Below are 12801 nucleotides of genomic sequence, written 5' to 3'. Positions count from 1 at the left end.
TAAACCAAACGGGAGATATATCTTGTTTTTGCATCATCGAAGTTGGAATTCCGTTCAGGTTTCTCGAAACGAAACTGGAGTTTTCCCTCTTGTGCGTGTTTTCCGATTAATCAATCACAGGTGAGTTTTCATTTACGGGTTTGTTTGGATGGTGCGGATATCTTAGGGTTTGAAGTGTTTTATTTTGGGGTTTCTTATATTTAGCTTCATTTTCTATAGAATGAAATATAGGATAAATTATTTTTGGTTAAAGATATGTTCGTATTTAGAGAAAATAAATTATTATTATTATTATTATTATTATTATTATTATTTATTTTTAAATATTTTTTTTGCTTTCCAGGAATTCTGTTGTCATTAGATTTTTAGGGAAATTGGTTCATTTGTATTACTACTAGTTGATGGAAATTTTCTTTCAATTTTAATGGTATATATGAGAGTTACTACTAAACCCTAAACAGATTATTTGCTTGGTCGTTTGTCATTGTTATTGCTTTACTAAATTTGAATACCGATTTCATTGTGTGTATGTTGTTATTATTTTGTCCTTTGTCTTTGCATGATAGAATTGAATGTATGTTGTTATTGTTATTGTTTTATGAATTTGATTTGAGACATGATAAAATGATAGCAGTAAGCATGTAAAAGATGAATGTTGACTACAAATTTGGGATGAAAAATAAGTGACAGCATTGTGAAGTGTTGGTCATGCCTTACTTTATTTGCAGATTTTATTTATTTTTGAATCGTTTAATGCGTTGTTGAGGTAAGAATTGGTACACATTTTTTCTGAGTTATGTTTTGGGGACCACATTACATTCCTAAGTCTTTAAATTTGAGATGAGTATAGTTTTGTATTTGTCTTTTTATGAGTGGAAAATTGTATTGTATCTATGCCATAAAATTATTTTCGAAAACACTAACCAAATAGTATATTTGCTTTGTGGGAAGTAATTGTTGATGACGTGAACAAACTGAAAATGGTTTGTTAGGGGCAGTGATCATAATTATGGCTTTAATATATTCCACATGTGTTGCTATAATGTACAGTGAAAAAATATTTATGTTGGAGACTTGGTTTTGGGACAGACATATCTTGCAAGATGTAGAAGGCAAAATGATTGAGACCACTAACTGAGGCATCCTTCAAATGAGAGTCTGTACAGCAAAAGGAAGAGTTCAAACAAAATTTAGCTTTCAATTTGTTAGAAAATGAAATCAAACTGGACAAATCAATAACACCTTTAAAGGCATGTAAATTTATTAGGTAAATTACTAAGTTAAAGATATAGTGTAGTGGTATGATAGCCAGAGATACAAGGAGGTCTCCAAAAAGTGGCAAACAATTTCTAGACTATCTGATACAACCCTTGTAAGATGAAACCTCTCTTGAGGCATCTCAAATACTAGTTACTTTCCTTATTTTTGGAAGATGAAACCCTTGTAGCTTTTATTTAAACTAAAATTCACAAGTACACCAGTTCATTTCAAGTGTTAGCGGAAGTATATGCCTAAAATCAAGGCCTAAAGTAATATCCTATCTAAAGAGGAAGTTATAATATACCTTAATAAACCGCTGGAAACCTAAAAATTATTGGAAATGAAACTAAAATCATTTGAAGACAAGTTGGACTTTGAATGGAAATTGAATGGCTCACTATGAAAACAATGTATCTGAAGGTGCATAGCCATCAACAAGAAAGTCATAAACGTGATTATGAAAAAATAAAATAAAATCATCAGAAAGAATGACCTCCTTATAGGAAATTGATCAATCCCTACTAAACCTGGATTAAACACAAACAATGTTTTACTTTGTGCTTAATGGTTTGTTGAATCTTGCTGTTACTTTTGTGAATCGCTGAGGTTTATTGATGTTTATGATAACCAATATGTTCATTATGGCAATAAGGAATGGTCAATATTGAAATGGGTCCGAAAAAATAATCTTCTAATTTTATTATTTATGCTATTTCCATCAACATAAGTTTGTTTGAAGTAAGACTTAATAAATGAATATAAACTAAGTTTTTAGAATGTTATGACTACAAATTACATCATTCTAATGAAGTTGTGTTTTGAACAATGAATTTGAATATTTACTTTTAATTATTTTTCTAACTTTTCCAATCTCTAATACGTCATTTCCAATACTAAATCTGATTTCGAATGTGATTGTGCTAGACAGTTGAAATCCCTTTGTTATGATTTCTTGGATGGTGAATGCTTACTCTTATAATAACATTAAAGTAGACATGTTGTTCATTCTATATGTTGGTTGCAATTTCCTTAGTGGCAGAGCCGTTGGGAAAAAATATTTCAAATGGTTGCAAGTTATGCAACTTGATTATAATGTAGAGAACTTTTGCACTATAGACTACATCATGTTTGAAATAACTTCTCTTTAGTTATTTCTGTTCATGTGAGACATGCACAGAAAAGTCTTATGACAAAGCGACCTCTTATATAATATCGTCATTTTCTAAAAATTATGGAAGTTTGCAGTATCATTTATTTGACAAACTTCTTTTTGTTAAACAAAGGTTACTTGGTCAAAGGTTATACCTCAAATCTAAATCTACATTATTACTCCATTACTAAACCAGTGAAGGTTTGTTCTAGATTGTGTGGTCATGATGCTGCCATGTGTTGCTGTTGTTATTGTACTTTAGTTACTACCTTAACCATGCTTAGATACAACCTTAATCAAGCTCAGGTTACAATAGTGAACCATAGGTACTACCTTAGTGTAGTTTAGGTACTACCTCATCACACTTTCACTTAATATGTATGTGAGCTCTAGTTACTTTGTTCGGCACTACTTACTGCTTTATTATTCTTGTTGTATTGTTTGTAACCCATTTTGTTGTTATTAAAGGAATGGAAGAGGATATTTTTTGTTACATACATGAAGGCGGTGAGGTTGTTAAGTCTGTTGATGGGTCCGTACAATACAAAGGTGGTTGGACAGAATCCATTGTCGTTAGTGGAAATATCACACATGCAGAATTGGTTTCAAAAGTGTGTGGTGAACTGAACATTGACCCAAACTTAATAAAATTAGAGTTTACGGTGAAGTTTGACCCATCATGTTTACTACCGTTGCATGATGAGACTACCGTTGTGAAGATGTTCAGATTCAACGACATGTTTTGTCATGTTTATGTCTTCCCACGTATAGAAGTTGGTGAAGGGTTGATTGCACAAACTAGGTACATATGGCCTTAGCCCCATCATATTAATTTGGTTGAATCACTTTCCAAACATTTGTTCTTAGATAGTTAGCAAATTTGTATGGGTCTCTTTTTTGCAGTGGGCTAACACCTATTGTTGCTTCTAATTCGACACAAGTAATTTCCTCCCATGCAGATCCACCTACGGAAATTAATACTCACTCCCCTACGATTGAGTCATTTGGGTTTTCCTAACGATGTGCAGAATCAAATGTTGTTCAACTTGAATCAAGACGGTTCAAAAATGCCATTATGGGTAGTGGACAAACATTCCCTAATGCTTCTGAGTTTCGTGATGCGGTCTATTTGATGTCCATGGCTTGTAGATTCCAATATTCGTTCACTAGGAATACTCCAAAACACATGACAGTAGTTTGCACAATAACCCAATGTCCTTGGAAAGTCACTGCTCGTGCAATAGGGGATTCTAAAATCGTTTAGGTTCACACATTCCGTAATGTCCACAACCATAGTTTAGAAGATGTCTCCTCCTCCCAACCTTTAATAAGATCCAATCGTGCATCCTTGGTGATTGATGATGTCATAAGGTCTACTCTGAATTACCAACCAAGCCAAATATGTAAGGACTTCGTAAGGCAACATGGGATGCAATTGACTTATCTTCAAGCGTGGAAAATGAAGGAAAAGGCAAAGGAACACATTTATGGACAACCTAAATATTATTATAAATTGTTGCTTTGGATGTGTGACAAAATGGTTACTACTAATCCAAGAACCGTTGTTTAGTTGTGTTATTCGAGTGATGAGCACTTTCAACAACTCTTTGTTGCTCATGCAGTGTCAATCCAAGGGTTTGCATTGGGGTGTCGACCTGTCATTGCTATTGACTCATCCCATGTGAGTGGGCCATATAGGAGTGCGTTATTTTCAGCCACTGCATACGATGCTAATGACTCTATGTTTCCGCTAGATTTTGGCGTAATGAGCTCAGAAAATTATGAGGATTGGTCATGGTTTTTGCAAAACTTCAAGAAAGTTGTTGCAGAAAAGGAAGTTGTTATCATCTCTGATAGACATCCAGCCCTACTTCGTAGTGTTCCCGAGGTGTTTGGCCTTGAAAATCATGCCTACTGTTACCGTCACTTGAAGGAGAATTTCAGTACATTTGTGAGTAAGCAAATTACAAAAGGAAACAAGGGTAAAGAAAATGCACTTCAATTCCTAGATAGTATTGCCTATGCAAGGTTAGAGCATGATTATAATGTTTCTATGTATGAACTACGGAAATACAATGATGTTTTAGCCACATGGGTAGAAGATAATTCACCCGAACATTGGGCCATGTCAAAATTCCCAAAACAAAGATGGGATAAAATGACCACCAACCTTGCTGAGTCGTTTAATGCGTGGTTAAGACATGAAAGACATCACTCCATTTGTAACTTTTTAATGGAGCACATGGCTAAGTTGGGTTCTATGCTTGTGAAGCATAAAGAGCAGTCCAACAATTGGAAAGGGTCTCCAGGGCCACAGATTGAAGAAAAGGTACTACAGAATATTGTCAAGGGTGAAGTGTATCCAGTTACTCCTTTCATGAATGGCATTTTTAGGGTTTGTATCGGTAGGACATTCTTGAATGTGGATATTATGAAACGTACTTACACATGTAGGGGTTAGCAAATGTTTGGAATCCCTTGTGAACATGCGACAGCTGTTATTCTCTCCATTGGCCACAATGTTGCTGATTTTGTTGATGAATGCTACAAATTCCCAAATGCAAAAGTTGATCTACGCGGGCTCTTTCTCCAGTATTGAGACCCATGACATGCCAATTGTGGATGACCATGGAGTTGTACGATCCATAACGGGTCAGGTTTTCTTATCTCTTAAGCCTCCTCATGCAAAACGTCCTCCCGGAAGACCAAGGAAGAAGCGCATCGAGTTCCAATTTCAAGATAAACAGACAGTCCATTGCTCTCGTTGTCATATGTCTGGCCACAATAGGAAAACGTGCAAGAATCCTTTGTCTTAAGTGCATCGTTGTTTTATGTACTTCTATTACTGAACATTTGTATTAATGTACTTTCATATGTATTTTTGGAACGCATGAGTATGTGTTGTTACCCAGTATGCAATCTTAATCATGTTTGTTACTTAACTAGTTACGTTATAACTTATGTTTCTTTTCCTGTAACTAGCCATCTTGTGTGTGAATTAGCATGCATTAATATATTTTAAAGCATAGTAATCAGAATTGAACATTCCAGTTGAAGTTCAGAGACCATTTTTCCTTGCATGTGTTTCCATTCATTGTTTTTCATGTACTCTTTACTTACACCATGACCTATTTCCCTTGTCAGTTGTTGCATGCTTTGTTTAGTTTCATTTGTTATGAATAGCTAACCTAATGGTCAAGTGTAAACTTTTGAACTGTTAATGTTGAATCACTTCTAACATTTTTCATTCGATGGAAGTTTGGTTTATATGTGAATTTACAAGTTCAAATATAAGAATCTGCTGTGATTTTGAATGAACAGACAACACTGACCTATCAGAAGAAAATCATTTGCCTTAGTGGAGATACATGGTTTTTTTTTTTTTTTGTGGATGCCATGGTATTAAGATGTTTTATTTTCTTGGGAAGTGTACAATCTCATCAGAATTGTTATTTCCTTACAAAATAAATTTTCCTAGGCATTTGCTGTTGTTGTTGGTCCTACCGTTGCTGATCATTCTATTCACTTTCTGTACTTTGCACAGTCCGCGACTAACATTGAATACCTTGAACACATTCCTCACTAATATATAGATGACCACTGTTCGGCGGAAAAGAAAAGAACACCTCCCAGCTACATGCAGCCAGGTTGCCAACAAAATACAGTTTGTAAACTGAATTGAAATTTTTTTAATTTTTTTATTTATTTCCCCCTATATTGATATGTTTTGATACTAATAGAAATTGCCCACTGACTGCAGGTGAAACTGCCAAAATCATGGTGTTCTGGCAAAAAATTCATTTCAGTCATCGCGAGGCTTCCTGATGATAAACGAGACGCTATTACCGAAATGGGATTTGGAGGACTTCTACACTTGGCTTGTCGAGAACTACGCTACGAGTTGTGTTCTTGGATAATTTCTAATTATGACACTGCCTACCATCAACTGAATATGGCTACTGGCGTTGTTGTCCCGGTAATAGCACAAGATGTCGGCAATATTATGGGCATCCCATGTAATGGTGAGGAGATTGTGGTGCATACTAGGAGAGACACCTCTAATCGCACCTACACCATAAGTCTATTGGAGCAAAATCTAGAGAACTTGGCCATTGGTGATGACTTCAGGAAGACTTTCTTGATTTTTGCATGTGCCACCCTACTTGCACCTAACTCCAAGCTTGAAGGAATACGTGACCTATGGGACACCATATGGGATGATGACGTTGGTGTCCAAGAGAATTGGTCAAAATTTGTCCTACATTACATAGAGGATGGAATCAGAGAATACCAGAAAAACCAGCCAACTTACATACGCGGTTGCTTTATTTTTCTCCAGGTACAGTTAAGACTTAATGAATCTATTGTTTTAATTTTGTCTACTACATTCTCTCCTTTTAATGTAGTTTCATTTAAATTACAATTTATTTTAAACCGTATTCAAAGATGTTGTTGAATGTGTTTCAACTATTACATTTTCCTGTCATTTCACAGCTCTTCTACATGACAAAATTTTATTTGCCATCCGTCACGATTGATGTCACTATGGCATTACTTGCTGCATGGAGTGATGACCTAATCAAAAGACGGTTATCAGCTGAAATTGCCACATTTGGTGGTTATGGTCATGTCCATGTAAGGTCCAACTGTACACTTCTTTCGTTATAAAAAATTTCTTATCCAAGTTATCTCCATATTTAAAAAAATATATTCTAATTTTTGTTTAACGACCCTTTCCAGACTCAACAACTACCAGAATCTGCTGCCCACTCCCATGCACAGGCAGCAGGTGGGCAGTCCTCGACTTCTGATGATGCTACTGACGTTGTAAATGTCTTCATTGATAGCCAAGCTCACATATGCATAGTTGTATTACAGTAATGCAATTTTTTTCACCTCATTTCAGTCATTGATTTTTTGTTTCAAAATTTTTCCTCCTCATCTTAGGTAATTCAAGCATGTATGGTAGAAAACTCAGAAAAATTGTTGAGATTAGCCTCTTCATTAGCTGACGATGTTGCTGAATTGATTTCCCGTCAGTTTGGGTCGCAATACCGATGTTCAACTACTCCAACCCAGCCTTCAGCCCAAGTCTAAGATGAACCAGCTCCTATGACAGGCGACATTCAGCTTTCAGCTGAAGAATTTGTTGAACAACCCAACCTACCATTAGCACCGCATTCTCCAATTGAAAGACATGAATCTGCATTTGACCATGGACCTTCATCACTACACTAAGAATCTCATGACCAATCCTATCCTTACCCACACTTGGAAAGTGTAGAAGATGTCCAAAATGTTGGCACAATAGCTACTCACAGCCATTTAGACATACCAACCTCAAGTCACAAATATAAACGGACTGGTAGGCGGATTGTGAAAAGGCTTGCCATTTGTAAATCTCCATTTGTTGCACAATGCCTTAAACTGTTCCCGAAAATATCACATAAAGATAGGTTGGTAGCTGATTTTGCTTTAGACGAAGATGCTGATCCAAGGTAGTTTTTGAATTTCATTTGCAACCATATTTAATGTGCATAAATATGCCTCTATTGCATGGTTTAACATAATCTTTTATGACATTTCAGCGAGGTTGTATGTGATATGCACGGACTGTTTATTACGAGGGTCGAGCTCGCTTCTCTCAATGGAGGTCGATGGGTGAACAACATTGTAAGCTACTAATCCTCCAATTTCCTGAATACCTAATTCACATTATTTTTTTTCCAATAATAGATGCTTTAAACTTGGCTAATAATTGAGTATCGAATTTTTTTTTTTCCAGATTATTGGTGTTATGTCTCGCATGTTGAATGCTAACCAACCACATCCACGACGCTGCCACTACTTCGATCCTTCATTTTCGGTACACACTTTTCGAGACTTATTTATTACATTAAGGAAAAGTAAATTGTATTCGTTTATGTTATTATTGACTAATCCCCAACTTGAACAGGTTGTTCTTGCTAGTCTTTTACCGAAAGCCAGAAAAGAAGAAATACTTGACAGATCACGCATGTTTCTTCAAGCTGACATAGTGGGACACGATGTAGCGTACCGTGAAATGATACATTAACATACTCCTTTCATAGCTACCTAACAATATGGCTTATATCTATCAACATAGACCCTAACAATTCAATTGTTGATAATGTAGTTGTTCATTCCCGTATGCGAGAATAACCATTGGCACCTTCATGTGCTGAACATTCTGGCTGGCCGTATCGAGATCCTTTCTAGTCTACCACTACGAAGAGGGAACTACATTAGTGCTTCCACTAGGCAATTGTCAATGGCTTTGGAGAGAGCATTGCATGCACATGGAATTCATGTGAATGTGGAGGTTTCAAAATTGGTCCATGTACAGCCAGATCTAGTGCAACAAAAAAATGGGTAAATTTTGTTGTGAATGACAGCTTTGGTTGCAATAAAGTTGTAGTTAAAATGCGTTAGACGATTGATGTATGTGTATGATAATCCAAACGTTATGGTCTTCTAGGTATGACTGTGGTATTTTTGCACTCAAGTACATGAAATATTGGAATGGGGCTACCTTAACACAAGCAGTTGCGGAGGTTAGTGTTGCGTTACAACATGTTTTAATCATATCTTCCAATTTTGTATACACTTGCAAATAATTTTTAATGTTATTTGTAGGAGAAAATGCATGTTTACAGGTTGCAAATGGTTGTGACATTGCTCCTTAATGAAGCCAACAATGTTAGGGGAAATATTATACAGGCATGTGGATTGTGAGAGGTTATCGGACCGGAAAATGTCAAAATAAGGTATTTCGTAGAATGACACCTAGTTTTGCATTTGTAAGTAGTGAAGTTAGTTGTGTTATCCCTTTAATTTCCTCTTCTGATCATTTTGATGAATTTCAGCCATGTCAAGTTATTTATTCATGACTTTAAGTTACAAAGTTAATAAAGGTAAGTTTTGTTTTTGGACAAGAATGGACAATAATTTGCATATTAACAAATTGGAGAAAATGGAAGGTACTGAATGACAACGGTATTTTTTTTCAAAAACTGATGTGTCTTGTGATTTTTTTGTTAGCTAGTAAATATGTCAAATTATTACCCTATTGTTCCTTCATTGGAGGACCTACCAATTGCACAACTCTCAACTTAGTTCTTTAAAGTATGAAGTTCCCTCTGAAATAGTTGTTCCTTTATTTGCATTGAAAATGAAACACTTATAATATTTAGTAAATAAGCTAGAGTTTGACACTATTTCCAGGCCTTTTTGCATATAAGATAGTATTATGTGATAAATTCCGAAGTTGACCTGTGTAGTTAAAATTATGAGTTTTTTGGTTCTTAGTTCAGTTTTGTTGAGCTCGCTTTTGAACTTAAATTTTCATTTATTATGAATTGAACTCTGAAAAATGATATGAAAAATATTATGTTACAATGGATTACACTTGAGAAGACAAAGAAATTTGTATGCCACATTGAGTTGCATTTGGAACATGCTTTTATAAGCTTGGCCATTTATGTTTGATTCATAAATAAATGTTTCAAATACATTCAATTTTAGACACAAATAAATTAATTTAACAGGAAATCGTACTTTGCTTTCATATGAGAGATGTGGATTTTAAGCCAATGCTTGTAACTACTTTTGCTTTGTCGCCTATAGTTTTGTTTGCTTTTATTTGGTATCCACTTAAAAATTATTGTAGTTTTGGTTGGTGGTCCATTGGTTGATTATGGGATGGTTTCTGTGACTTTTTCCAGGTAGAGAACGAAGAAAATTCGGGAGATGGGGTAGAAAATGATGGAGATGGATAAATGAATGCAGAAATTGGAGAAACACAACCTCAAAGTGCTGAAAAAATGAGGAACATCAGGCAGTGTTTGACGAGAGGACATGATATTAAATTACATTGAAATGACGATGAGAAAAATGTCAGGACAAATTCGGTTAATATACAATTGGAAAGTATTAATTTTGGCTTCTGACCATTTGTATGCCATATGTAGTAAATAGATATGTTTCAACTTCATTGTGTCTGTATTTGATGAATGGTATGTGGGCCGCTACATAAGCCATTTGTTTGAAGAATTACAGTCCATAGATGCTAACAATGTGGCTAATCAGAAACTTTTGTTTCATTAGATTGACTGAAATTGAATTGTTAATTAACTTGAGTAGGATATCGCTGCTTTGTGCCCAGGTACTTTCATTTATATTGGAATGAGATGACTATGTTATGTAGAACATAGAAGCATAATTTAATCTATGAGATAACAGTGTGTTTGATGATAATTTTTTTTCCTTCTCTTCAGCCTAATAGAAGTACATGTAGGTCATAGGAGAATAATAAGGACAATTGGATGCATGTTTCCATGGTAGCAATTGAAAGTGCTGTTGAAAATTTTCCAGTAGTTTGTAATCTGAACCCCACGAAATGTGTAATGCAATTATGATGGACATGCATTTAATAGTAGGACATGACATGTAGTTGTTAATGGTGATAAAAAGCTTTATATAGTTGTTCAATTGCTACATTGGAAATATTCCTATGCATGAATTTTTACCTATGCAAAATATACATAAAGCACAAACAGGTTATTGAGGATGGACGATGTTCAGACACGATCGAAGTAACAAATGGTTATCGCTTAGTATTAAAATTACAATTACAACCCACTTCGCACTTATTATAATGAAAGGGTATTTTTTTTTAACACATATTCATTAGGCAGTGTTGATGTGAATAACACTTATATGAGAATCAGGAAAATGATTCTAATAATGTTGTATAAAATATGTTGTATAAATATGAAAATACTGTTAATAGTAATAAATCACAACAAAGGACATATAATTGTAATTACGAAAACGACAATAGTATGATAAACGAAAAACTTTTAATTATAACACTATAATATGAAAAACTCGTTTAGAGTATCCACTTTTTGAGCTTTAACAGTGGGCCACATATCAGGAGTAGATGTTAGAGCGGCAACAATAATTGGAAGCCACTGTGAAGGTTCACGGAAAAGATGAATTTGCATTTTGGCTTGTAATGATGATCTACAAATTACTTGGCAGCTGCATACCTGATAAAAAAAACAATTAACATTGGTTAAGGAAAGTTGCAAAGACAACAAGGGGACAAAAAATGAAGCAAGGAAAGCCAACAAATGTGGAGTTCAAACCAAAATGTTCATATATGGAAAAAATGTTCACACTGGTGTATACCACATATATGTGTTATCGTACAAAATTATGTCATCATTATAGTACCAAATCATTTTATACATATCTTTATAGTAATACAGAGATGTGGATGAAAATCTGTATACAGGGACAACTAGGCATCAAAATTGGTTAGTCCATAATGCTTGGACATATATCTTTGTCAGTGTGAAATTATGATGAAATTGAATGTCAAGTGTTGGTCTTATGGATGAGGAATGTGCTACCTAGGATTGATAAACAACAAATGTAAGGTAATAGTCGTAAGGTTAACTAGGGTAGTCCCTAAGATGTAGAAAGATAGTACTCGTAAGGTTAAATAAGGTAGTACTTTAGACACATTAAGGTAGTACCTTAGCCACAATAAGGTTGTAACTCGGATGCCATAAGGTATTACTAGGGGTGGAAAAGATGGCTAACCTATTACAACACAACAATGCCATTCTCAATGAAAGAAATTGTCTATTCAGTGTAATTGCTTTGTTTTTTATAAACTAGGTGGAAATTGAATGTCGAAGCATACATACTAAGGTTTACCATGGTTGAACGTTGGAATCACAAATTAACTACACCTTGGGAAACAAAGCTAGTAGGAAAGTTGTGGTCAGTTGCACGATTTAAGTATTGAACTATGGAGAGAAAGTGTTATAGTAACGTAGTACCTAAGGGACATTTAAGTAGTACCTATGATATATTGAGATAGTACCTATAGTACATTAAGATAGTACCTTCAAACTATTATGAGTATATAACGTACGAAGTGACTAACCAAATAACAGAAAGTAATGCCATTATTGAATCTGTAATGGAATGAAAGAAATGTGTCTTCAGTTCGAAAGTGCAATAGAAAGTAATGCCATTGTCAAATTATGATGGAATTGAATGTCAAGCATAGGACATATGGTTAAGGAATGTGCTACCTAAGAATGATAAACAACCCAAGGTTCATGAACTCACTACCTAAGCTCCATTAAGTTAATAACTAAGGTTCACAATGGTAGTCCCTAAGCTGCAGTAAGGTAGTACAATTAATATTCATTAGGGTACTCCCTAAGTTGCAGTCAGGTAGTAGTCGTAAAGTTAACTAGGGTAGTCCCTAAGATGCAGTAAGATAGTAGTTCTAAGGTTAACTAAGGTAGTACCTTAGACACATTAAGGTAGTACCTTAAGCACATTAA

At 34.9% G+C, this 12801-nt stretch overlaps 2 protein-coding genes and 1 long non-coding RNA gene across 3 annotated transcripts; all 3 read left to right on the top strand.

The window, feature by feature from the left end:
• The first annotated feature begins 2880 nt into the window (after positions 1-2880).
• Positions 2881-5226, top strand: LOC132253518 (uncharacterized). Its single transcript, XM_059735696.1, has 3 exons — positions 2881-3187; positions 4033-4805; positions 4906-5226. Exons 1-3 carry the CDS (start codon positions 2881-2883, stop codon positions 5224-5226), a joined length of 1401 nt encoding a protein of 466 aa, XP_059591679.1.
• A 728-nt stretch (positions 5227-5954) lies between these two features.
• Positions 5955-6843, top strand: LOC132253517 (uncharacterized). Its single transcript, XM_059735695.1, has 3 exons — positions 5955-6057; positions 6171-6749; positions 6817-6843. Exons 1-3 carry the CDS (start codon positions 6004-6006, stop codon positions 6841-6843), a joined length of 660 nt encoding a protein of 219 aa, XP_059591678.1. The 5' UTR covers positions 5955-6003.
• A 2227-nt stretch (positions 6844-9070) lies between these two features.
• Positions 9071-10575, top strand: LOC132253539 (uncharacterized). Its single transcript, XR_009465373.1, has 2 exons — positions 9071-9198; positions 10156-10575. It is a non-coding gene; the product is annotated as an uncharacterized LOC132253539 (long non-coding RNA).
• Positions 10576-12801: the final 2226 nt, after the last annotated feature.

Source organism: Vitis vinifera, chromosome 3, assembly GCF_030704535.1.
Source record: "Vitis vinifera cultivar Pinot Noir 40024 chromosome 3, ASM3070453v1".
Taxonomy (NCBI): domain Eukaryota; kingdom Viridiplantae; phylum Streptophyta; class Magnoliopsida; order Vitales; family Vitaceae; genus Vitis; species Vitis vinifera.
This window is presented reverse-complemented; position numbering and strand designations above follow the sequence as displayed.

Excerpts from the sequence above, each read along its gene's own strand:
- LOC132253518 (XM_059735696.1), top strand. The coding sequence starts at position 2,881 with ATGGAAGAGGATATTTTTTGTTACATACATGAAGGCGGTGAGGTTGTT. Across the intron at positions 3,188-4,032 it reads CTTCCCACGTATAGAAGTTG|TGTCAATCCAAGGGTTTGCA; the intron begins GTGAAGGGTTGA and ends TTGCTCATGCAG. Across the intron at positions 4,806-4,905 it reads TCATGAATGGCATTTTTAGG|CTGTTATTCTCTCCATTGGC; the intron begins GTTTGTATCGGT and ends AACATGCGACAG.
- LOC132253517 (XM_059735695.1), top strand. The coding sequence starts at position 6,004 with ATGACCACTGTTCGGCGGAAAAGAAAAGAACACCTCCCAGCTACATGC. Across the intron at positions 6,058-6,170 it reads TCCCAGCTACATGCAGCCAG|GTGAAACTGCCAAAATCATG; the intron begins GTTGCCAACAAA and ends CACTGACTGCAG. Across the intron at positions 6,750-6,816 it reads GTTGCTTTATTTTTCTCCAG|TTTCATTTAAATTACAATTT; the intron begins GTACAGTTAAGA and ends CTTTTAATGTAG.